A 24,603-nucleotide genomic window follows, 5' to 3' on the forward strand; every position below is an offset into this window, starting at 1 on the left:
TACACAAATATAATATATAGCAGTTTCTGCAATAATGGAGACTCCCTCTTTGTCTGTAATGGATTAAAAGGATACAGCTTCCGAGAGAGCTGGCTAGAGCAAACACATCTGCATGATAGGGCCAGATTCTCAGACTGTATAAATCATCTACAACTGAAGTCAGTTTACCTAATTATACTAGCAGAGTATTTTGACTATTATTTAGAAAGAAGATGGTAGAAAAGAAATCAGCTTTGCTTACAAGTTTTATCATGGGTGCTTTGACTATAAACAATACAACCCCTTAAGTATTAGAAATATCCTTTTATCTTGTTAATGTTATAAGACATGGTACTCCTCTCATCAGCAGGCAAACACACATACTGTTTATGAAATTGCATACTGCCTTTAGGCATGTTATAATCTTATTTTTGCTCATTAAAATGTCAAGGCAGAGCATTTTCAACTCAAAATCTGTAGAAAACCCACTCTTGTCTGTCCTCAAAAATCACTTGCTTTTGTATCTCTCAGTTTTAAGAAGAGAATCATTAGCCTACGTGCTCACAAAAAGTAAGCACTCCTGTTTGAGCTGGTTCCCTGCTGGCTCTAGATCAGCACAGCTAGCTGGAGCCCAGAAATGCCGCCAGGGCAGCTTACATCCTGGTAACATCCAGTCCTTCAACAATGCAAGTAAACAACTGAACTATGTTCTGAGAGTTGCTAATACAAATTGAATGTTCCTTGACCCAGAAAATGCACTGTACTCAGTAGAGGTGATGCCATTCATCAAGGCTTTGTTCTCTCCCTTGTTTGAACTACTTTTGGTCTGAGTCCCTTTTGGTAATAGCCCCTGTACCTGACATTCTAGCAAATATACACAATATCATCTGAGCCATGTGTGTTGAAGTCCTTCTTTTATAAAAATGTGAGAGTCAAATAATTTAGAAATTTACTCTAAGAAGCTGCAAGGAAGAAAAAATGGTTCCTTACAGAAGGTGGATGTTTATATCACATCAGAGTGAAATCTGTTGACAGAGCATTTTTAGTCTGCATACTAAACAAAATAGCTATGTTTTATAAGGCTTGCAGGATTCAAACGGGCTTGATGGCTCATTCCAGCTCTGTTAATACCTTGAATTACTTGTAGTGAATCTAATGATACTGTTACACCAGTGTAAAGAAAGGGACAGAGAACAGCAAGTAATTTTTTTTTTTTTCGTTTATTGCTAGTGCAGTAGCAATATAGCAAACAGCTGATGTCTGAAAATAAGGGCTTGGTTATATGGTGAGTCAGTGAATTAGGGTAGATAAGTGGGACTCATTTATTCATTTCTCCTGGAACACAGTTAAGAGTGGAAATGTACAACCGATCTTGCCATTGGCCCCACACTCCCCCGGAGCCTGTGCTGCTGGCTGGGATGGCTAGCAGTGACTGAGGGGGCAACAAGACCAAGCCTGTTGGGAAGCCACCTGATGTGTTCATGCTGGGTGCTCAGCAGCCCCTTCCTGCTTCGTTCTGCCCATCTGCTTCTACTGAGCAGACTGCTAATATAGGCAAGCACCAAGGGGGAATTTCGTTCCTAGATATCAGGGAGCACTTAGGAGCCTGAATAAAGTACTCTGCAGGGTGGATGCAAAGCTAGGGATTATGATGCAGCTCAAATCACATCTTTCTGATTTTTGTGGGAACTTCTTAAGTGAAAATTGTAGGAAAGCATTGGTGGTTCCAACAATTACATCAAATAAAGTCCTAGTGAAGGCAGGTGTAATTCCCATTCACAGCAAAAGCAGTGACATGTAGCTAACACTAGCAATGAATTTGAATAGCTGTTCTTTTGCTGCCTTCTGTTTTCTGCTTACAGCAGCTAAAGAGTTGTAGTATAGGAGAATTTGGAAAGGAGGAGTGCTGATAACAGAGCTTCCTGATCCCTTGAAGCTTGAAAATTCAGTGACTGGAAGGAAAATTGAGATTGTGCGGCAAGGTACAGAAAAAAAGATTAATCAAGCTCTGAGGTTGAGCTATTGCACTTATCTCTACCTTGCTTGTGGGGTTAGTATGTGCAGTCACTGAGAATCTGGGTGACTGATAAAAAGCTTTTAACTAGAAACAATGATTTTTCCCTTAGTCTAATTTCAAACCACAGGAACATCCTGGCTTTAATATCAAGGGTTCATGTTACTGTGGTGTCAACATCGTGAAGTCTCATGATGCTACCACAAGTCTAGAAAACCTCCTGTGCTTTTGAGAATGTTATTTTTATTTAAATGAAAGCTAAATTGTAGCCTCGCTCACAATGGAGAAAATGTTAAAGTCTTAGAAGATTTATTTCAAGTATGTTTCTTAAAGCCTTCTTGTACTTAGTTTAGAGGTTGTTTCAGTCCCAATACATGATTTTTCACTGAAGAGTTGAAGTATTGAGTGTAGAACAACCCTAGCTGCAGGGTTTTTTCACAAAGTTTTGTAATGTTCCTTCATAAGGTTTAACTTTGGACTCATTCACTCTGCAGAAATAAAGTGTAAATGATAAAATTTGCATACGTTCCTCTCTATTGAAATATTTGATTCCCACCTCAGGCAAATGTTACAGCATCCGTGGCATCCCAAGTGCTTTAACTCAGTTTACAGCAGAACAAAGTCAAACATATATTACATTACTCATTACCTGTATTTAATTAAATTTGAAATCTGGCAATAAAAGAATGAGGATAATCCACAGCAAATTTCAAAATGAGGAGATGGTGATATTTAAGTAAGGGAAGTGATGCTTACTCAACTGCAGTCTAATAATTACTTAAGCTTTTATGGTTTTATAGTTTATACATAACAACCAGCCCTTGCCCTTGCTTGGTCCAGCTTTTCCTAAGTAAACAGTCACATACCATTGCCCTATTTCAGATTCTCTCATGAGCCTAATATGAGAAAGGAAAGTTGGATCTGATCTTAAAACCTGATGCCAATCTTCTATGGCCCTGTATATTCTCTCTTACGCATGAAGAGCATAAAACCTGCTGATCTGAGAGGTATTTTTAACAGTAGTACTCTGTAATTAGCTGTGCAAAATGCTAGATTTTGCCAATATTCTTCATTTTCTCCAAGTCACTTCTCTACACATATAACCTATTTGGGATGTAATAGTCCCAGATTTCCACTGGTCTTTTAGGTAGCCAAACATGTATGTGTCTTCCAGTCTGAATGAAAATGGGCATGAAATCTGTATTTCAGCTAATCAAAAGGATGCCCATCTTGTCTGGGAATTATTTAACCACATGAACCCAGGATGGTTCTCAGTGAATTTCAGAAAGGGCCTCCCAAATATGTGAAGGTAACTTGCTCAACTCGTTCTTGGGTGTGTGTCCTCTGAGCATTCTGGGAGGGAACGCACAGAATACACACAGTTTTATGCCCTTTAATGTTTTTCTATAAGTTTGGGCAGGTGTAGCCTAACTTGACTTTTCTGCTTGGGGGAGGAAAAGCTTCTGGTAGATCCCTTGACTGGTAAATGGCTGTGCACAGGAGAATGGGATAAGGATAGCAAATGCAAAGCTTCTTAAAATTACTGCATACATTATCCAAACTAGCAGGACTGTTGTTTCATGATAAAACAAATACTGTATTGCACAGCTTAGGTTTCCTTCTCTGGCAGGAACAGCATTTTGAAATTTAATTGGCTTCATGTGGCACAGTAGAAATGGATGGCAAATCAATAATGGATGCCATTTCAGTCACCTTGTGGTGTTGTAATTCTCTGTGTTTTGCTGCACTAATTAGGTTTGACTTCAGTGAGAAATGTTTCAGGAGCAAGGAGGTGAATTATTGCAGAGTTCCTGGCTGTCACTGGGGAGATGAAGTAATCTCAGAATTGACTAACCTCAGTGATTTCAAGAGCCAGTAACTTAACATCCAAGAGGAAAAGGGAAGATCTCACATTCTGATGGTGCAGTCTACAGTGAGTTTTAGGCTCAATCAGTCCATGGCTTAGGCTTCACCTGAAAGAGCATCAGAAACCATAAACTGCACTTACCTTATAGTTGACATTTAATTACTTAATTGCTCGTATTTTCACATTCTCCTAGAGACTGAGAATTTCTTGCAAATGGGTCTTTCCTTCCTTTGGATCCAGGTGGAGAGAGGTGCACGTGGGATGGGCCACAGGTTCTGATGCCTCCCTACTCCCAAAACCATTGTGAAGGAAGAGATCAGGAAGTAGAAGGCAGTTTGCTTCCATGTAGCAAATCCAAACACTGTTAACTGGAGCCAACAGCAGCTCCTTTTCCATTTATTTGACTCTGGGATTTTAGTGTGAAACACTGGGTAGAGAGTTGGTGTCTCCCTCTCCAGGAACAAGCTGCTTGCTTCTGAAGGTGGAAGAGAGGCTTTCCCCAGAGTGTCTTGACTCTCCTCTCCAACTGTGTGCTGTCAGCAACATCATAAAGAAAATGGATGGATAAAGAACAGATCTAGGGAGAGCAAGTATTCTGAGGCCGCTAAGTCAGTGTGACGAACCAGTTCTATGCTTTTTTGGGAAAGCATGTAAACTCCCTCCCTTTATATTAGCATGAATTATGATTCCAAATAATCATTGCTTCTAACATAAACAGTTTCTAATATAAACCGTTCCTGCTGGTTACCACAGAGGGCCTGAGCAGCATGGAAAATTTCAGTTGTTACATCACAGTCACCCAGAGAATAGCAGTGGTGATTGAAATTATTTTGCAGTGGTTTGAATAACGCTGAGTGAAAGGTGATACAGAATTATTGCACTTCACAGAGAGCAAACACAAAGCAGACTCAGAGCTAGCTTTCCTTTTACCTGGCCTCTCCTTGTGGGATTTTGGAGCAGACAAACCCACAAATTCTTGTGGCTAATTTCTTAATTATTTCAGTGACTCATCCAGAACCCTTCTCAGCCTTATACAAAATTGGGGAAGAGAATGAAAAGTGAGAGGATGGCTAATATGGCACAAGAGCATTTACAGATAAAGAGTCTGAGTTAACAACTCTAATTCAGTAATGCCTTATTGTGGTGGCTGATAGTCTGACAATCAACACACAATACAACATACAAGAACATATGTGAATGTGTGTTACCTAGTATTAAATTAAAACATTAACTATCAATTGGCCAGCTACTTACACTCTTGCTGCTGTTAAGATTTTTGTCCTTAAAAAAATGAATAAAAGTAGACTTTCTTAGTCAAAGCTAATGAAATGCATATAATCTAAAATATATATAATATAAAATGTATATCATCTTTGTTTCTGCCAAAGTCAAGACATTTAAGTATATCAAATATATTTACTGAATTCACTTGTTGTGTATCACCATTTAACAGCTATTCCGTTAATGGCTTTACATACTGATTAAGTACTCTTAGGGGATGAATAATAAACTCTTAAGTTCCCTCATACTTGAATCCAAAGGGTGTATTCTCCCCATGCCTACAACTTTCAGCAACACTTCTTTGCTGTTGTACCTGCAAATAAAGACCAAAAGAAGCATTCATTAGGACTATCAAGGTTATTGTCAATCAGAAAACATATGCAGGGTAGGTTGTTTTCTGATTGGGATCTGTTTTCTTTGCTCAGAAATTACTGGTTTAACTTTAAGGTCAGTTTTATTGTTAAGGTCTGACAGTAGCTCCCAGGTTCACTTGGCAACAACACACCCCAAAACCAGGAGCCTTGCACTGCTTTTAGAGTAGAAAAAAACAATAGTAATTATAACTGTTTTATTTGTTGCAGCTGCAGAAACTGAAACGATCCCTCTCCTTCAAGACTAAAAGCTTGCGGAGTAAAAGTGCAGATAATTTCTTCCAGAGGACTAATAGTGATGTGAAACTGCAAGTAGACTTGATGCCTGAGGTGAGCACAAGCACTGGGCAGCTCCCCAACTCAGACAGCCAGGCATCTTCACCCACTAGAGGCCAACAGTTGCCAGAAAATAGCAAGACTCACATCTTCCAGGAGCATATCTTCAAAAAACCAACCTTCTGTGATGTCTGCAACCATATGATTGTTGGTAAGAAGCATTTTATTTAAAATCTCATTGTGCGTCCATGCTAGAACTTGCAGGATGACCTTTAACTTCTGTGAACCCAGATGTCTCCTTGAGAATATTCATATGGATTCTGGATTTATGTCATATCTGCTGCAGGCTAACAGAAATTCTACATTTGTTGATAGATGTCTTGCCTCGTAGACACATATGTTACCACACATTACAGGTGAGGGACTCCGTTGGAATCAAACTTCTGTCATTCGGGTTATACTGAGCACTAAAAGAAGCAGAAATCCATATTGCAAATGAGTCCACTATCCTCACTCTTTTCCACAGCAGTAATTTTAACATTCTTCCTCCTCGTGTCTGCCCTCACACCCTACATCGCCCCCAGTTCCCTTTCACTGTGGTGACCATACCTACCTCCCCCAGCTGTCCCTTAAGGGACAAGAAGAAGCATCTGCTGGGTGGTAGGCTCTTATCTGCTTGTGTGGGTGTGGGTGTTGGCTGTCTAGGATGAAACTTTTGGGAGACCAGGTCAAAAACCAGATATAAGAGCCGAATTTACACTGCAGACTTTCTTGGGATTATGCTAATGGATTCCTCCTATGCACAAAACCTCACATTAAATTTATACCTTTGAAAGATAGTCCTATCAACTCTCTGGAGCTGTCTATGAGTATGTAAGTTCTGGCCAGAGACTGACTGACAGACAGGAAATAATTTTGTTATTGTCTCTAGTGTGCATAAAAAATCTCCCTGCTGAGCCCTGCTTGTAAGGTAATTTTCAGTGCAATGTGAAGACCTAAAAAGCCAGCTTTCATGCAGATCATCCATGGGGCTGTGCAAGGAAAGGTCAAGAGAGAAGTGCAAGTGCCTGGAGGTGTAGAACCTGTGTGGCCGCAACAGTGGGAAGCTGCAGGAATTGCTATTCAGAAATCTGATCCTGGAAATTCACATCCTTGTGGCTAGTGTTGTGCACATGATTTGGTCTTCCCGCTTGCTTACCATCTACTTGTCCCAGCACAGTAGAGCATGAGTAAATTCAGTGTCAAATTACCTATGTGAAAGTGAATGACAAAATTTCCAAGCTTTTAGGCAGGACAAGGAGCTAAACGTGTTAATGATTTAGCTTCATGTAGAAGTGGTACAGGTCTTTGAGTACAAAATATTGTCTGCAATTTGTATAATTTACTGTAAGCAATTTACATCCCTTAGCATGGAAGTCACTGCCTTTTAGGTAACAGTATGGTAAAATCTTGAAAGATGCTGATAGGACTGATCAACATTTTTCAAATGAGGGTGCTCAGTGTTCCCCACTTCTGTGAGGAATTTGTGGTCTTTGGAAAAGGCAGCTGTCTACAGAACATTAAAATTGATGCAAGACAATCTTGTTTCCATAAATTAACTTATATTCTCACTTCACCACAGCTGTACTGAATCCAAGGAAACTAAGGAATTTTAATCACTTTTTTTTTTCTGTCACTTTCCAGTCTTTTAAGGTTTTTTTCCTACTTGAAGTGGTAAAATAAATGAAAGAGGGAAGCAGTAAAGTATCAGTATCAGGGAAGTTCAGAATTTGACAGGAAATCTGGAAAAGTAGTTAAACTGAAATAACTTTATATATGGGGAAAGGCCCAAAATTTCTCTCCTTCAGTAATGTGGATGGATGTTCTATCAAAACTTATTTTCACAAATATATACTGCAAATATAAGTTCCTTGAATTTCTGGCAGCTTCTTGCGAAGTTGTATGGAGATAAATATCATCACAAATCTGCATGACTCAGCAGTAGTGTTTCAAAATAGTGCTGCTCATGACGGATTATTGCTGGCAGCAAACTTTGCAGAGAGTAAATCCAGTTCATAAACACTCCTGCCCTTCTCCTTTGCTGGGCAATCTGTGTCCGCCTGGAATAGGAAAGTCTTGAAGCACAGCTCTAAGCTTCAAAACATCAGCTTTAACCTCTTGTGCTCTCTGAATTTTTTTCTGTTCTCTCTGCTGAGGGCTTTGTTTTTCTGTTTTGTATCTTAGCCACTTCATTAGCTAAAGAAGCCTTTTATAATTGCTGAAGAAGCTAATGTGACCTATTTTGTCTGTTAGCAGTCTGAGTCAGGTGAATTGCTCTGACCTCCTCCAGCTCATCTTTGCTTGGAGGGGAAGCAAAGATGTTGAGAGTTTTACCTTAAGATGCCTTAGAGTATTGATGCCCTGATTTTTATAGACAAACATCTTCTCTATTCCTGCCATCTTCTCTCTTTGATCCTTACTGCAGGCACGCCTGGTTTTATATAGTATTTTAAGCAATGTGGTAGATCTCAATGTTAACTGTTTGCCATTCAATTAATCCATATAAGTTGTGCAACTGTGGGTTATAGGAATAGAGAGGCAAAACAGGCAGGTTTCAGGAAACCCAGTCAAGCCTGCTCCCAAAGACAGACTGAAAAAGTCTCATTTCTGTTCAGGGACTCTGACTATTTGAAACATGGAGCTGATTTGTTCTTTCTATTTGCATTTTTCACAGGCAGTGACATTTAAGAGTAATGAGTCCATGACTTTAAATTCCTCATTGATGAGAATAAAGGCAAAGACAGATACATGTTTTGAAGGCTGGAGGAAAGATTCCAGGAAAATTATGTCTTGACTTTAGATGGTTTCAATTTTGCCACCAAGAATAATTCCAGGTTCACCTTAAAAGGCACTCTGATCTATGAACTAAGCAGCTCTGGTACATGGCAGCATAATGAACACTGCACAGCATGAATGTGCAGTGGCTGCTTCAGTCTCACTCGTGGCAGAATCCGTCTGTAGCTTCAGAGTGAGCAGGACACACGAAGCAGAGGCAGCAAGTTCCCTGTGCTGCTCTTTTCACAGCAAAATTAAAGAACTTGAAACATTATCTTACTAGAAAAAATATGTGCATCATCTCTCTTTGTGCCTGGGCACTATGAGCCAAACATTGCCTTTGGGATGCAGTGTAATCAGCATATAGATATCAGTATATTTACTCTTTCAAATGTTTTTCATGCATCCCAGAGTACAATGCAACATAATAAAAAAAAAAAAAAATATTTATTGATGTGATGCCAAAAAAAGAAAAAAAAGTATTGATAGTGTCCTTCACACCACACTTTAAAGGCAGGAGTTGGAGTGTTCCTATTAATTGTGCTAGACTGGGACTCAAGATTCACCTCAGTAAACAGAAGAAAAATTTGATACAGAAGCAGTAATTTTCTGTCAAATGAAATAATGGAGGAAATTTCACATTTGAGGGAGCTTTGAAGAGTGCATGCAGAATCCATTTTACATTAATGGGGCCTTCTCACAGCATCTAATTCTCCAATAAAACCATCGTTTCTAATAATGAATTCCACAGTAATAATTCACATAATTTCAGAGCAAAGCAATAATGTGTTGGAGCAGACTCTACACTCCTTTCTCCCACTCACTGTTTTGCTGCTGTGAGTGCCTAGCATAGGTTGGTTTAGGACTGGGGTTTCAGCTCCACAGTGGGCTACATATTTTCCTAAACATATCCACCCTTGAACATCCTCTCACAGCATGTCTCTTAGAAAACCATTAATTTGCTAGTTTTAGTAGTAATATTTATTACTATTTTAATATCTAACCCCAGCAAGGGAAAATTTTGGAAATCAAAGTGTCTTGTGGAATGTATTACTAGGTCATCATTTAGGAGGTACTGGTTTTATGGGGCTTTTATTTTACATCACAGTGAAAAGAAAACCAAGTCAGATACCTTCAAGTTTGCATTGTGTTATCTGCCATTTTCTGTGATTAGCAAGAATGTGGTAAGCTTTGGCAATGGCAGATTAAGAGAGGCAAAACTGCCTAGCACCAGCAAAGATAGATAACTGTTAAATTAATGTTGCATCAGATTATGTTTTTAAACTATGCTGATCAGAAGCAAGTTCTTGCTTTTCTTCAATCTCTGGTGTGTCATCAATCATCTTTGTGAGAATTCACTGTTGAAGAAAACATGATGTCAGTACTCTATAGTTGTAAAACATTGTGTATTTTTAAAGGAAAATCTTCATCTGTAGAATTCTCAACATTTTTCTCATTTGCAGATCATTTCCTGTGCTGATTCACATGGAAAAAATGGCTTTTTCCACATATTCCAAGCATATTACATGCAACTAACGTATTCCCATCTAAGTCAAATATAATTAATCCAGAAAAAAAAAAATAAGGCACTTTGCTTTTAAAAATATATTACTTAAAAGTCAATCTTTCAAAGCTGTGTTTTAAAGAAATATATCCTTGTTTATATTGTAGATTTCTTTGTGTTTCCAAAGTGTATGTAACTGTTTCACTCCATTCTTAACCTTAACTATGGCACAGAATTTCAATCAAACACCCGGGGGTTTTTTTTTGGCATTCCTGTTAAAGCACTTTTGCCTGGAACAAACTTGCAGGAAGAACAGAAAAAATTGTGGTCTGCAATGTCCAGTAATAGTCAAAACCAGGTCCTTCTGGGTCATGCCACCCCTGGCTAAGGTAGCTGACATATATGCATTTATAGGTATAATCAGGGTAACTGGGTTTCTGGTTTGCATGCAGATTCTCTGGACCTTTGCAGCTCTGAAGGTAAATAACTCAGTACCTGTCTTCTTAGGGAACTAACCAGATTGCAGTTAGAGAAACCTGTGGAAAACAAATAAACCGGTAAAAAAAATAAAACCAAAATATGGCAATAGCATAGCTTCCTTTCAGTCTATTAATCAATAGTGCTTAAGCAGTGAAATTGTGTTATCCCTTCAGAATTTACTTACTCCTACCACCGTCTGTTCTGGTTTAGCCAGTCATTCTGGAGGTTCAGACAGCCAAAAAAGTACCATGAATAATTCTTTCTCACTTCATCTTTTAAAAGCATCCTGTATTTCTTTATTTCATTGTGCAGTTGTAGCCACTAGAACTTTCAACCACTTTTTTCCCCAAAGCTGTATTGTAAAATCCTCCAGCAAGTTAGGGTCACAGTTGATAAATTGGCCAAGCTTTTCAAATACAGAAATAAAGGAAAGAAAGAGGTCTAAATTGAAGCTATGGTTCCCTTTTTCTGTTAGATCCTGCATTTGAACTCCTTCTCTTAGACTATCAGTAACTGGGACTAATAAGTACTGGAAAAACTCCATGGTGAGAGGAAGTGTTTATATAACTGTAATTTATGTGGATGTTTATTAAATATAGAAAAATTTCACAGGAACTATGACACTGTGCTTTCTGCCTCCAGTCTGATCAGCTCTCTCCTAAAAAATATGCTTGACTTTTTTTAAGTTTTGCCTCATTTCATGAAGTAAGCATTCTGGTTTGGTCCAAACCTGCCTATATCCAGTGTTATCCAGGTAGACAAAGGTACAGTTAATGGTTACAGATTGATCACCACTTTTTGGCAGCAAGACAAAGTAGAAGTACTCCTGGAAGCATGACTGTAACTGGCTTTTTCCAAGGCTATGGTAGTTTGGAAGACTCTTTGGACAGAGATCTTGGAAAACACAAAACCAAAAGAAGGTATTTTTGTTTTTCCTGCAGGATGAAGGAAAAAAATAATGTTATTCATTCAGTCCTGCCCTCCCCTCTTCCTAGTCTCTCCATCATCTCCCAACACAGATGACCTTGAAGGAAGAGATTCTTGTTGCCACTTCATCAGAACAGAGTTGTTCCCTGTAGAGAAGGGTAAAGAGCTTCCAGCAAGGGGGACATACCCCTGGAGCAGGGCTTGTGTAGTCACAGCCAAGCCTTCCCACATCTATTCTCTGAAGACACTATTACTACTACAGTATAAATTTGTTTTGTTTATTGTTAAGAATTTCCCTATTGAAAGAAACTTTCAAAAGCAGCTGAATCCTTTTTTTTCATTTGTGAGGAAAAGTAATAAAATCATGCTTGACCAATCTGATATGATGGCATGACTGGCTGGGTAGATGAGGGGAGAGTGGTGAATATTGACCTCCTTGACTTCAGCAAGGCTTTTGACATTGTCTCACATAACATCCTTGTAGGCAAACTCAGGAAGTGTTGAATGAGTGGTTGTTAATACGGATTGAGAACTGGTTAAATGGTAGAGACAGAAACTCCAGTTGGAAGTTCATTCTAGAGATGCTCCCCAGGGCTTGGGACCAGGTCCAGTCTTCTGCAGCACATTCATCCATGACCTGGATGAAGGGAGAGATGCATCCTCAGCAAATTCACTGTCATTACAAAACTGAGAGGAGTGGCCATTGCCCCAGAGTTCTGTGCTGGCATCCAGTGAGACCTGGACAGCCTGGAGAGTTGTATGGAGGAGAAGCTCCAGAAATTCAGCAGAGGCAAATGAAGGGTCCTGCACATGGGGAGGAATAATCCCAGGCACCAATGCAGGCTGGGAGCTGACCTGATGGAAACCAGCTCTGCAGGTCCTACTGGACAACAAGCTGTCCAAGAGCCAGCAGTGTCCTTTGTCCCAGAAGGCCAATGATATCCTGGAGTGCATTAGGAAGAGCTTTGCCAGCAGGCTGAGGGAGGTGGTCCTGCCCTTCTACTCAGCCCTGGTGAGGCCTCATCTGGAGTGCTGCATCCAGCTCTGGCCTCCTTGGGCAGGAGGCACATGGAGCTCCTGGAGCAGGTCCAGTGGACAGCTGCAAAGATGTTTGGGGGCCTGGAACACCTCCCTTAGAGGACAGGCTAAGGGAGCTGTGGTTGTTCAACCTGGAGTAAAGACAAGTGAGAGAGGATCTCATCAACATCTGTAAGTACCTGAAGTGGGGGTTGCAAGAGAATGAAGCCAGGCTCAGCAGTGCCCTGAGAGAGGACAAGGGACAACAGGCACAAACTGAAACAGCAAGATCCACCAGAAAATGAGGAAGAACTTATTTACTGTGAGAATTACAGAGCACTGGACCAGGCTGTCCAGAGAGGTTGTGGGGTTTCATGTTACAGAGATATTCAAGGCCTACCTGGCCATTATCCTGTGCAACCTGATCTAGTAGAACATGATTCAGCAGGGGATTGGACTAGATGATCTCCAGATGTCATTTCCAAGCCCAGTCACTCTGTGATTCATTGAAAAAGGGCCATTGTGTAACCTTTTCAATAACTGGTACCAGGTGCCATTCCATACATTACTAAATGATCTACAATCCCTGCCTCTGCCTCCTCCTTCCCTCCACTAAATTTACTCCTGGATTTAGGACACTTAATTTTAGTTGACATCAATGAATGGTTCTGGGCACCGAAATCTTCTGGCACTTTTGAGAGGCAGTGTGAGTGAGAATGGCTTAAGTCATCTCTCTCTGCTGTGCTATGGTTTAGGGCAAACAAAAACATTGTATTTTTTAAACAAACATCTGCAAAAAATGGTGTAAAATAATGATTTTACCCTATTAGATTGAAATTGAACCTGACTTATCCTACAGTCTCTTTCTTGAGTTAATAAGTCTTCATAACCATAGACCTTCCCATTTCTGAGTGGAGCCCTGTAAGAAGGGCCAAACAAAAGCCTTCTGGAAATATGAAGCACTAATTTACCCAAACTGTACAGTATGCATTTAACTGTTAGTTATAGACCAGTCAGGTATAGGTAATATCACCTGGACTCTCCAAAATTTTCCAACAGTGGATATTTTGTCTGATAAAATAAATAAAATGGGAATAAACAGAAGTAAAGATGTAGGAACACATATGGTATGTGCAGTATAGATGTGCTCCATCTATTCTACTCCTATTTTTTGATAAACATGGTAAAAAGTATCCAATTCATGCAGTTCCACATTTGTAGAAAAGCTACAGGGAGACATACATTATCTCTGCATCAAATCATTACTTTTCTTTGTTAACAAAGAGTTAAGCATGCTTTGAAGCAAATATTGAAAAGAAAATATTTAGTTTGTTTATCCTCTGGGAGGGCTTCCTCCTCTGAGATGAGGCAAGAATGTTATCAGTAAATTGGATAATCAGGAACTGCTTAGCTGAGAAAAGAGGGTGGAAATACATTTTAAATTCTAATTTGTTCTTTAACAACATCAGACATGTTTCACATTTGTTACTAGACAATTTTCAAGCTCACTTTAATTTGGGAGAAATTGCTATTAAAATGAAACTGCAGTTAATCCTCAGTCAAAAGAGACTTTAAAAAATGTTGACCAACATTTGCTATTTAATTAGATGGAAAACAGTAAGCATTTCTCAAACATCTACAATTAATATTTTAATATTATGTTAGCCATGGTGATTTTTAACCAAAAAGTACATTAAAACAACCAAACACCCTATTCAGTAGTGAGTAGGCTTCTGGTACCATTGCACCTGGTATCAGCTCTAGTGAAGGATATAATGGCAAGCTCAAGGTTTTTTAGAGGCCAAGGGATAAAGCAGAATGCAAGTGGGGTTTTTATGTCCTGCTATGTACTTTTCCAGAGCTCATATGGGATATTGGGTGTTTACAGATAAGCAAATTAAGTGCATCTTCTTTCAAGCTGACCTTCTTGTAAAAACATTATTTTTCTCTTTAGAGTCCTTATCTACCAGAGTGTGACTGTTATGTGGATAATTACAATGCTGAATAGCTGACAAAAGCATTATCCAGAAGCAAAATTATTAGCAGCTTTACCTTAATCTGAGTTGCAGAAATCTTGAAATGAGGCACTTAAGAGAAATGCTTCTGCAAGAAATAGCACACTGCCATCGTGTAGAGTAAAATGCCTACCCACATTTGCTTGCTGCTGTCCTTAATATAGAAGGATGTCTCAGAGAGCAATGATCCTTGCTGGTCACATGGATCATTGCATGTTTTTCTACTTTGGTGATAGGAATGCAAGTTACCACAACTTCACCAATGCTCTTCTCTGAACTGCTGAAATTTTATTTTTCCAGGTATACACAATACGGAGCTGTTTTCCACTTTGACAAAAGTTTATCTTGTCATCAGAAAGTTTATCTTGTCTTCAGAATAAAAAGCATCTGAAGGATGCTTTTAATTCTGAAGACATGCTCAGTTAAAAATGGCATGTAGTTAAAAATTGTGATTTCAATGTAATTTCCTTTATAACATGCAAGGAATTGTCTGTGTCCATCATTTGACAGAAGTTTTTCTTATTTATTTAAATAGTAATTGGTGCCACATGGAAGTGTACCTGTAGGTATGCTTTAGGCCAGTAGTGCTATGTGCCAAGTACTGAATTCTCCAGGTTATAATATCTGTTTACAGCAGCAAGGTGAGATATTGTCTGTCTTGCAGTGTTTATTACACAGTAAAAAATTCCAATGTGGAGAGCATCTGGGTACTAGGTTTTATTGAAGAAACAATGACATTACAGATTTTACCCTATTTAGTTTTTCTTACATTAACTTTCTCCCTCCCCACCAGCCTTTCATCCCCAAGTCTCCTCCCTGCATGGAGGGGTCACTATTAGTGACATTGAGACAGAAAGTAGTATTTTGTTCCTGCTGTGATGCTGCTTGCATCTGTGCATCTGTGCTGCTTGCAACTGTGCCCTCTCAGGCACAGTCCTGGGCATCCCCTGTCATTGATGTCCATCACTGAATGTCCATCACTGATGTACAACATTGATGTCCATGTCTTCATCTTCAGGATCTTCCTGCATTTCTCAGATCCCTCCCCAGGCCAGGAGCTTCACCTTTGGCCCCCTTCTTCTTTCTGAGAGCACTTCTTTCTTTCAGAAACTCATCTCTTGGCATCAAAACTTCTTTCTGGAAACCAAGCTCACAGTTCCTCCAGTCTACATAATGTATATGCATAAGAACAGCACATGATCAGCCTTTTAACTAATGCTCTGATCTCCTGTCTCTTTATTAATTGGAGGATTTGGGATACACTGCTTTTTTTTTTAGTCAGTGTTATCAACATTTACAGCAGCTAATAGTGTTTGCAGCTTGCAAGCAGCAGCCTCTTGTCTGAGAGTTCAGGGGTTCAGTTTCATACATTCACCCACACACTTACACAGCAGTTACCTGCTGCCTGCTCCTGTTCAGTATTTCAGCTGTTTCTTGCCTGTGACAGCTCCTAAATCTTAATGTCTGTATAGACATTCAGCTCTGTGCCAGTATCTTCTTACACATTGATCTGCTCTTTGCTGGACTTTAGTTATATGTTATAGCTTGGTACCCTGTACAGCTGTACAACAGACAGAGAGTACCTTCCAAGCCATTTGCTGCTCCTGTGGGTGTCCCTACAATTATGGTTAATTAAGGTTTTTGGACAACAAACCACAATGGTCCAAACCACATGTGTAGATGAGAAAATCTATGGCTTATGTTGACTTGGCTTGTTCCTACTGGAATCCAGGGTGAATTCAGGTAATGCAAATACTGTCTAAATATGGACAGTTTATAAGTAATGCATTGAATTATTCATGTTGATTGACAAAATTTTAAAAAGCAGTTTTTTAGTGATTTTGATTAACTATTTAAATATTTAGAAATAGAGTGAAATTTAGCTTAATGTCCCCATTTTTTTCACTGTTCAGATTGACCCTTGGGTACGTAATGTTCCTTTTACTTTGCTGAGCTACATAAACTTCTGTACAATCACTTGACAGAAGCTTTTCTTATTCATGTAATTAGTAATTTGTGCCATATGGAAGTGTACCTATAGGTGTGCTTTAGGCCAGTATTGCTATGTGTCAAGTAATGAGTTCTTTCAGGTTACAATAATGAAGGCTGAGATTGCCTCTTTGACAGTTGTAAATGAAGTGGTTTTACTTCCCAACCTGCGTGATTTCACTGAAATCAGTAACTATTTCTGGAAAAAAATTACCAAGACTCCACCCCTCCCTCACTCCCCCCAACCTGCACTTGATATGAAAGGTTTAACTTGAAAAATTTTCCATTGCTTGGAAATCAGGAAGAATTCACAGAAAACAGGAATGTTATTGGAATGGGCTGCTCAGGCAAGTGGTGGAGTCACTGTTCCTGGAAGTGTTTAAGGAAAGATTGGATGTAGCTTTCAGTGTCGTGGTCTGGTTGACAAGGTGGTTTTAGGTCATAGGTTGGATTGATGATCTCAAAGATCTTTCCCAAACTAGTTGATTCTGTGATTGAGCATTTCCCACATGGAAAAAAACCTGAAACACATTTTGTTATAAAATGTGTTTGTAAAATTCTGAAAGGTAGACTAAATGTAGAAATTACTAAATGTAGAAATGCGACTAAATGTAGAAATAACTTCCCTGAAAAATGATTCCACCAAAGTGGTGTAACTACCCAGTTACTTATGGTGGTGCCCTGAATTCCCTTTAGTGCAAGCAAATCATGCTGTCAATTACACCTGTAGCTTCTGATGAGATTTTCCTTAGCTATGTGTGATCCAAGGGAAGAAATGGCTTTGGAATGGAATTCTGTGCATGTGGCCAAATCCTGACGAAGCACTAGATTTTAGCTACATATCGTTATTTTCTGTTGCTCCATTTCCCATCTCCATCACTAGCTACTCTAGAATGGAAAAAGGAGGGAGGAAGAGGAATTGTTGTCCTGGTAAGTCATACTTCAGCACTTTGCATGCAAGACCCATTGCTGCAGGCACTGGCAGTCAGTTTGTGCTAGCACAGATGTTTTCCAGCTCCTCTGTAATGGTGCAAGGCCCTTGGAATATAAAGGTTTTGGAACATGTGATCAGCCTTACAAAATTCAACTGCTTTTTCAAAGTATTTCAAAACACAGGAAAAAAAAGGCTGCAACTGATGACTTTTCATTTCAAAACATGTAAGAACACAGGTGCAAATAACCTGAGCCTGTCAAAATGGAGATCTTATTTGAAATCTGACTTTCATCATCTTCACCTCAGGAAGAGTTACTTAAGATGCTGTGTTTACTAATACTACTGAGACCAACATCAGCCATTCATCTCTGCTTGTCCTCATTTGAAATAACACATTAAGCTGAATTTTTCCATGTTCCCTTGTCCTGTTTAGTTCTGTCACCATCACTTCACACAGTCAAGTTTATGCCTATCCTCTTGGAAATGTTTTCCTTTTCAAGGGCCTATAAGCACAAGTTCATCAATCTTGAAAATTATCTAGAAAAGTAGGTATCAATAAATCAGTGCCAGTTTGTTCAGAGCACAGAACGTTAGACATGACTTAGCATGTTTAGTGTTTAGGGGATGGGGACTTTTTCTTTCAATAATAGCTGTTGGTTTATTTACCATGGCGTACCAGCATCCTAATTAACATTTAGATTATCAAAACCTGAGATGATATTTTAAGAAATGCGGAGGTGGATATTTCCTTTCAGGGATAGACTTTTATAGCAAAGCTGCTGAATATGTGAAAAGCACATTTTGAAAAAAAAAATTCTTATGGCCAAATTTTTAAAAGGCTTTATTTTAGCAGGGATATTTTTCATCTCTATAACCGTCTTGCAGAAAAACCTGCCTATTACTGCCTCATTTTTTTCTCAGCATGTCATTTCTAAAGAAAACTATGTCACTAGGAAGTCAATTCTAATTTTATGCACTGTTTTGTAGCCTGCCTACATGCAAGGCAACTTTTCTTGCTATTTAAACATTGGATATTGTTATGGAGAAGCTGGGGTAGGGGCTCAAATGGACCCACACCTCTCAGTGACATATAATCTAAAATTCATTCATTTGAAAGGATAGGTACCATGATTGGATATCAAGTCCTACTCTACAGAACATAAATATACAAGCTCCAGCTTCTATCCACACCCTGTTTTGTTTAGAGTGGCACAAGATAAACTCAGGGGAACAGGACACTTCAGGCAGTCAAGGCATCATGTCAAGACCTAGCAGCTTGCTCCCAGGTTTTCCTCCTCTCATGCGGTTGGACATTCCCGTACAATGTGCCTCATCCCAAGAAATTATAAATTTAACACACCCAAAGCTCTGTACGTTTTGAACTGGCAGACTTAACTGTGAAAAAATCCAACCCACAATTTAATACAGAAAAATAATGTCCCTACTAAAGAGTAACTGTCCATCAATTTGAATTCTCCATCAGGTAACAGGCAGCAATGACGTCCAGTGTTCAGCCCTCTAGGGTGGCTGGGGAAATCTGTGTTCAGGCTTTGATCTGTGGCTCACCTGATGAACAGCTGAGGATCCATGCCTCTGTACTCTCCAAAATATCAGCTGGGGAAAGCAGCATCAGTTAAAAAAAAATAAATCAGAAAGGTGCCAGGTATTAGGACATTCCCAAGGTGGCAGGAGACACTCAGGGAGGCTGGAGGCTGAGGAAGGATGAGAAAAGGACTTCCCAGCTCATTCTTACAAACCAGCCTAGTGGTTTGGATGAATTAGGCTCAACATTTTTAACTTTAAAAATCTGGATGTTCCATGTAGAAAATGCTATTTTCTGATCTCCTCTCTATCTCTTGATTGAGATAGAGCAGGAGAAGGAGAAGTGCTTGTCCAACAGCAGCCAGCCACAGAGGCAGGAAGTGGCTACAGAGGAATTTTTAAAAATAGTAATCTCTTTCATCATCAGAGATTTTATGCAAAACCAATTAATTAAAAACTAAGAAGGAGGGATGAGAGTAGACTGGACAAAGGCTTAGTGATAACTGCAGAGTCACCAGTCCCCTCTTTTGTTATGGTGACATTCTAAATCCTTCACTGCTGCAATACTGGCCCAGCTTGCTTAAAATTCTCCATTTACCATAAAGTTTGGCATGGATGAGGCTTTCTGGTGACAACTATCAATGCATTTAGGGAGAAAGGGGCGAGACACTCATTATTTTTATCAGCCTCCCACAGCAGAAGTTGGAGTTCTCTGGAAATTATGCAATTTTAAATATGTTTATTTTTGAAAGTTTTAAATCAAAACAATTTCTGATTGGTATGTTCCTCTCATCTGGAATAATAAAAAATAGAAGTTGGGTCATAGCTACATTAGCTGGAGACAACAGTCTCCCTGTGTCTCTTTCCCTTCCTCTTTCTCTCTTCTATAGACCTGAATGTTTTTATCCTCTCCTTTCTGTTTTTTCCCCCACTTTGGCATAAGTGCCTAATATAGTTATGTTTACACAGTCATTATAACATCATGTTGTTACCAACATCTGCAGTTTTCTTTGAAATTTCTCCAGGCTGTAGGGCTCATTCTCCCTCTCCAGTTATTAATCTTATGTTGAGACTTGGAACAACAGGCAGAAAGCACCAGCCAGCAGTGCTGTGGCCATAGCTGTGCTGGCCAAGAGGATGATGCAGGTTCCTTTTGTGTGTGTGTAAAAATCAGATTCTCATTTGCATTCCTTAGGAAAAATGTGACTTTCCTGAAATGCACAGTAGCTACTAAACTGCTTTTGTAGGAAACACAGACAAAAAAAGTTGGAATCAAATTCTGCCCTGTTCCCTCTGTCTTTCTCTGCCTCCAAATATTTCCATTCACCTATATTGAGGTGTTCTCTTTCCATTTAGGCTTTTTCCAAAAAAGATTTAAATTTACAAAAGTGATGCAGTGTGTCCTTTTAGGTATTTAAGGTCATATTATCAGAACAGTTTAAGATTCAATTTTACATGACTGTTCTGGAAAACCTAGCCACTGGTTTAGATATTCAAATGGGAGCTGACCCAGTCACAGAGTATTTCTAGTGAGGTGTTATTAAACATGACCTGCTTCTCAAAACAATGCATCCTTCCAGACCTAGGTGCCTGGATACATTAGCTGATATCTGAAGAAAATTGATGGGCAGAACCTGATTTGTAAGTTTATTTAAGACCTACTCAGTATCCTGGCCTGAGATTTCCTCCTTTTATTTTCAGTGAACTGTTTCTTTTGTCAGTTTTGCGTTTTTTATTGTTTGAAAAAGGAATAACAGCCTGTACAGACTTGGAGATAGTTGATACATTAATGAATAGGTCACAGAGGACATTTGTTCTAATATCTGTGTGGTTTTTTTCTCTGTATGAATTTCATAACTACATAGACACTACTTCATTCACTGAAGGGAGTATGTTAAGTGTTCATAGACGCTATAAGTCAGCTAAACATGTCTAGTAATTTCCATTCTAAACTCCCACTTTTAGAGTTTGCAATTTTTATAACTAAAACACCAGCATCTGGGCCAAAATTATATTAGTGCAACCTCTGACAGTTTACACCTTATTGCCCTAAATGAGACCCATCTCATACAAGTTTTGGCAAGCAACAAAGACGGTGAGCCCATAAGAAAACTCTTGAGGCCGTTAATCACTTTGTATTTGGAATAAGGCTAACTTGGGACTCAAGAGATGATGCTTAAAGACCCATACTGACTGAGGAAAGTGAAAAATAAATGTTGAATAAAACTGCCCATTCATCAAACACTGTATGCTCTGTTTGGTGAATGATGTAGTGTACCTTGAATAAAAATAGTGAAAATCACATCCCAGACAGCAACCAAAAAGCAACTGAGAAGAATTTTGTTCTGTCCCGCTCAGTATTTACCAACCAGTTTAAGTAACCTTAGTAAGGGTTTTTAAAGAAGAAGGTAGGAGCGGTGATTACTTTTTGAAGGTAAAGCAAAGCTATCAAAGCAACAGTTTACTCCCCCTTTGAATGAAAACCAGACAAAAAAGCAGTTAGGTTACTCCAAGTGGAACTTAATTGTTAAGCTTTTAGTTCCTCTGTTTCTGATCCATCACTGACTGAAATAATTCCAGGTGGGCTAAGATATAGCAGTGACTACTGTATGTGAGTATCAGTAGCTTCCAGCTTTGCTTTAAGATTGGTATAGGGGAATACCTGCTGGTGGGAATAAACAGTAGGCTGCAGTCAAGCTATCAGCTATTTAGGGGCATAGGAATCAACCTAGACAGTGATGGTCAGGCTTGCAGGTCATCAATGTGTGTTCAGCAGATGTCCCTGAGGAGACTGTGTTAGCGTCTGAGACTTCACTAATTGGAACACTGCAACTTCCAGACAGCGCTGTAACTAGCTCAAATGTGAACTCTCTCTTTACCCTTCTCCTGCCCTATGCTTCAATCCACAGAAAGATTAAGCCAGTGGGAATAAGCATGCCACAGAGAGGCTTTCAACTTCAAACAAGGCCTGGTACCCTATGGCAACAAAGGAAAATGATCCTCAAATAGTCTGCCCTATTGTATTGTTGTAGCAATTGCTATTATAATTACTATCTTTGTCAATTTTTTTTTACTTTTCTGAATCATTAATACCACTTATTTTCTATTATTTAATGTATGTTCAGACCAAATTCCTAACTTTATTGGGAAATAATGTTTCAACACATTGTTATATCCTATGCCACTACTTTAGGTATAATGAAATAACTCTCTCATACTGGTGCATGACTGTAGAACTCTCACTGTACTCACCCAGCTTTAAATAACATCCTTGCAAGATCGGTGTTCTGCCTGCTTTTTCAATATTTTAAACTACCAGATGTCTCCTAAAACCTACGCATTTAGGCATCTGCAAGGTCAATGAGTGTGCATAAATGGGAGGCCAGAAATTGATGCAATGAGTCAAACCCTGGTCTCATTTACACCTGTACTGAATGCAATCTCTTAGCTGTGATGTGAGCTGTGATTGCACCTCATTTCTGAATCTCAGAAACTTTTGGGTCAGGTACATTACCAGTATGTAGTTATCTGATTCCTGGCGTGCACTAGTTTTGAAACAGCTTAGCCATAGTTCTCTGAGTGATTTAGTGTAATGGGGAAGAGAAACTGAAGAAGGAATTATTCTGGGGGAAAAAAGATTTTTTGTTGTAGAAATGCCGTATTCAGAGCTTGAGATATGGTGGTTAAACATAAATACAGCATAAATTATTGTTCTCCAAGCTGCATAGTTATTCCTCAGTGGGACACAGGGAAATGCAGGAAATTTTTTCCAAGCTAGCCCTACCATAAACCAAGTAGTTAGAACTGAAAATAGGTTGAAGATTGGAGATTTTTGTAGTTACAGGGATTTCATTTTGATTTACAAAGACTTATTGTAGACCCAAGTGTGTGACAAAAATACTTTTTTTCTCTTTGAAGCCACTACTTAGCACTCAGATATAAAAATATGGCACTTAGCAATGGAAATATATTGTTGTTCTTTTGTAATTAATTGTCTTACACATTTCCAAATGATCACAGACTTCTGTTCTGAAAGAGCTGGGGTTTGATTTTTGAAAATAACTCAGATGCTTCACATTCATTTTGCACATCATTTGGGTGCAAAATTGTTTAGACAAATGTGTATCTTCTGTGATCACATGGTTATAACATGTAAGGACCAACATCCACCTTGCAAAGTTAGCATTAAAATGGCTGGAAGAGCATGACATAGCCAGCAGGAAGTACTGTGAGACTGTCTGCCTCGTCACAGCTGAATCTTAGAAGTAACTTGGTACGGACCAGCATGAGAGGAGAATTAGACCCAGTGTAAGCACTGACGTGTTGCACAGGCCAACTGTGATGTCATTTTCCTTTTCTCATTCTGCCCTATAAATATAATGAAAAACTGTTAGGGAACCACTCTTTTCTCAGTGCCAATTGTTGATCACCAGGAAGGGTGATTCAGCACTTCATCATCAGTAATAAAAGCACAGAGCCACAGAAGTCAATATTGGTTTGGGCATGTGTAATTGAAAAGAAACTGTAACTGAAAAAATCCTCACAGCGCACTAATCCAAGTGCAACCATGCAGGAAAAATAAACCAACAAATAGGCATAACCAACAAACAAATAGTGTTCTATTTTTTCTATCCTGTGTTTGTTAGGAAAAAAGACCCCAGAAAAAAGGATAGAAAGAATGCCTACACACATTGAAATGTGGCTAAAAGGGGCAACAAGTGGGAGCAGACACTCACCCCACTCCCTTGAAGTCCCTGGGGCACACCCCACACTTAACCCCATTCGGTCCCTATCACTCCAGCAGTCTCTATAGGAAAGTGGGGAGGATCTTGGTTCCCTGTCCTAAGGGAAGCACACAGGTGAAACGTCTTAGCCTGGCTCACTGCAACAACCCATGGCTACCTCAGCCTGCCTTACCTGGCTTGCAGGTGGCCACTCAGACACCTCTTCCTCTGAAAGCGGAACACAAAGCTTGGGTATTGGCACCAACTTGATGAAACCTTCCCTGAAGTGCTTCTTTCTGAGGTAGAACTTCAGTGAATGAAACTGGCAGTATGTACTAATGAGCTAAATGAGTACTTTCAGATGCAGGATCCTTCTGACTAATATTTATCATGTTTGACTAATGAGGGCTGGTTAAAATGTCAAGAGTTTTTAGGATTTTTTATTACCTTGTTTCATACTCACTCTCACAGTAGATATAATAAACAGATCTGTTATTTACTCCTTCTGTTTACCCAGTCCTGTAGGAGATAAAAGAGTTGCTGCAGCATCGCTGCTTCTGCATAGTTTAAGTAGTGTTGTGGTTGTATGAATAAAAGTGACTGTTCCTGCCTGGAAGCAAGCAGACTTGGGTCTGTCATTTAAGAGTAGGTTCTCACTGAAGCTAATGCAGAACTACGTTTGGCCTAGTGGGAGAATTCAGCTTCTTTAAAGCAAAATTTCTGCTGTAGCTCCCCTACCTGTGACATACAACTTTTCCACTGACAAGGGAGGAGAGCATGGGCAAACTCGTGGCACCCTCACTGGCCCACTCAGGGACATGGAAGGAGCCCTTCCTGGACCCTCTGAGCACCGGCCCAGGATGGTGAGA

General features: G+C 39.4%; 1 protein-coding gene across 2 annotated transcripts in view; it reads left to right on the plus strand.

Annotated features, from left to right (window-relative positions):
• Positions 1-24,603, plus strand: part of STAC (SH3 and cysteine rich domain) — a 71,119-nt gene that overhangs the window by 18,603 nt on the left and 27,913 nt on the right. For both annotated transcript variants that reach the window (XM_021553321.2, XM_077786592.1), the window contains one exon: positions 5,723-5,999. In XM_021553321.2, the coding sequence (XP_021408996.1) occupies positions 5,723-5,999 (277 nt within the window). The remainder of the gene's footprint in view (positions 1-5,722; positions 6,000-24,603) is intronic.

The sequence above is a fragment of the Lonchura striata genome, chromosome 1 (genome assembly GCF_046129695.1).
Source record: "Lonchura striata isolate bLonStr1 chromosome 1, bLonStr1.mat, whole genome shotgun sequence".
Taxonomy (NCBI): domain Eukaryota; kingdom Metazoa; phylum Chordata; class Aves; order Passeriformes; family Estrildidae; genus Lonchura; species Lonchura striata.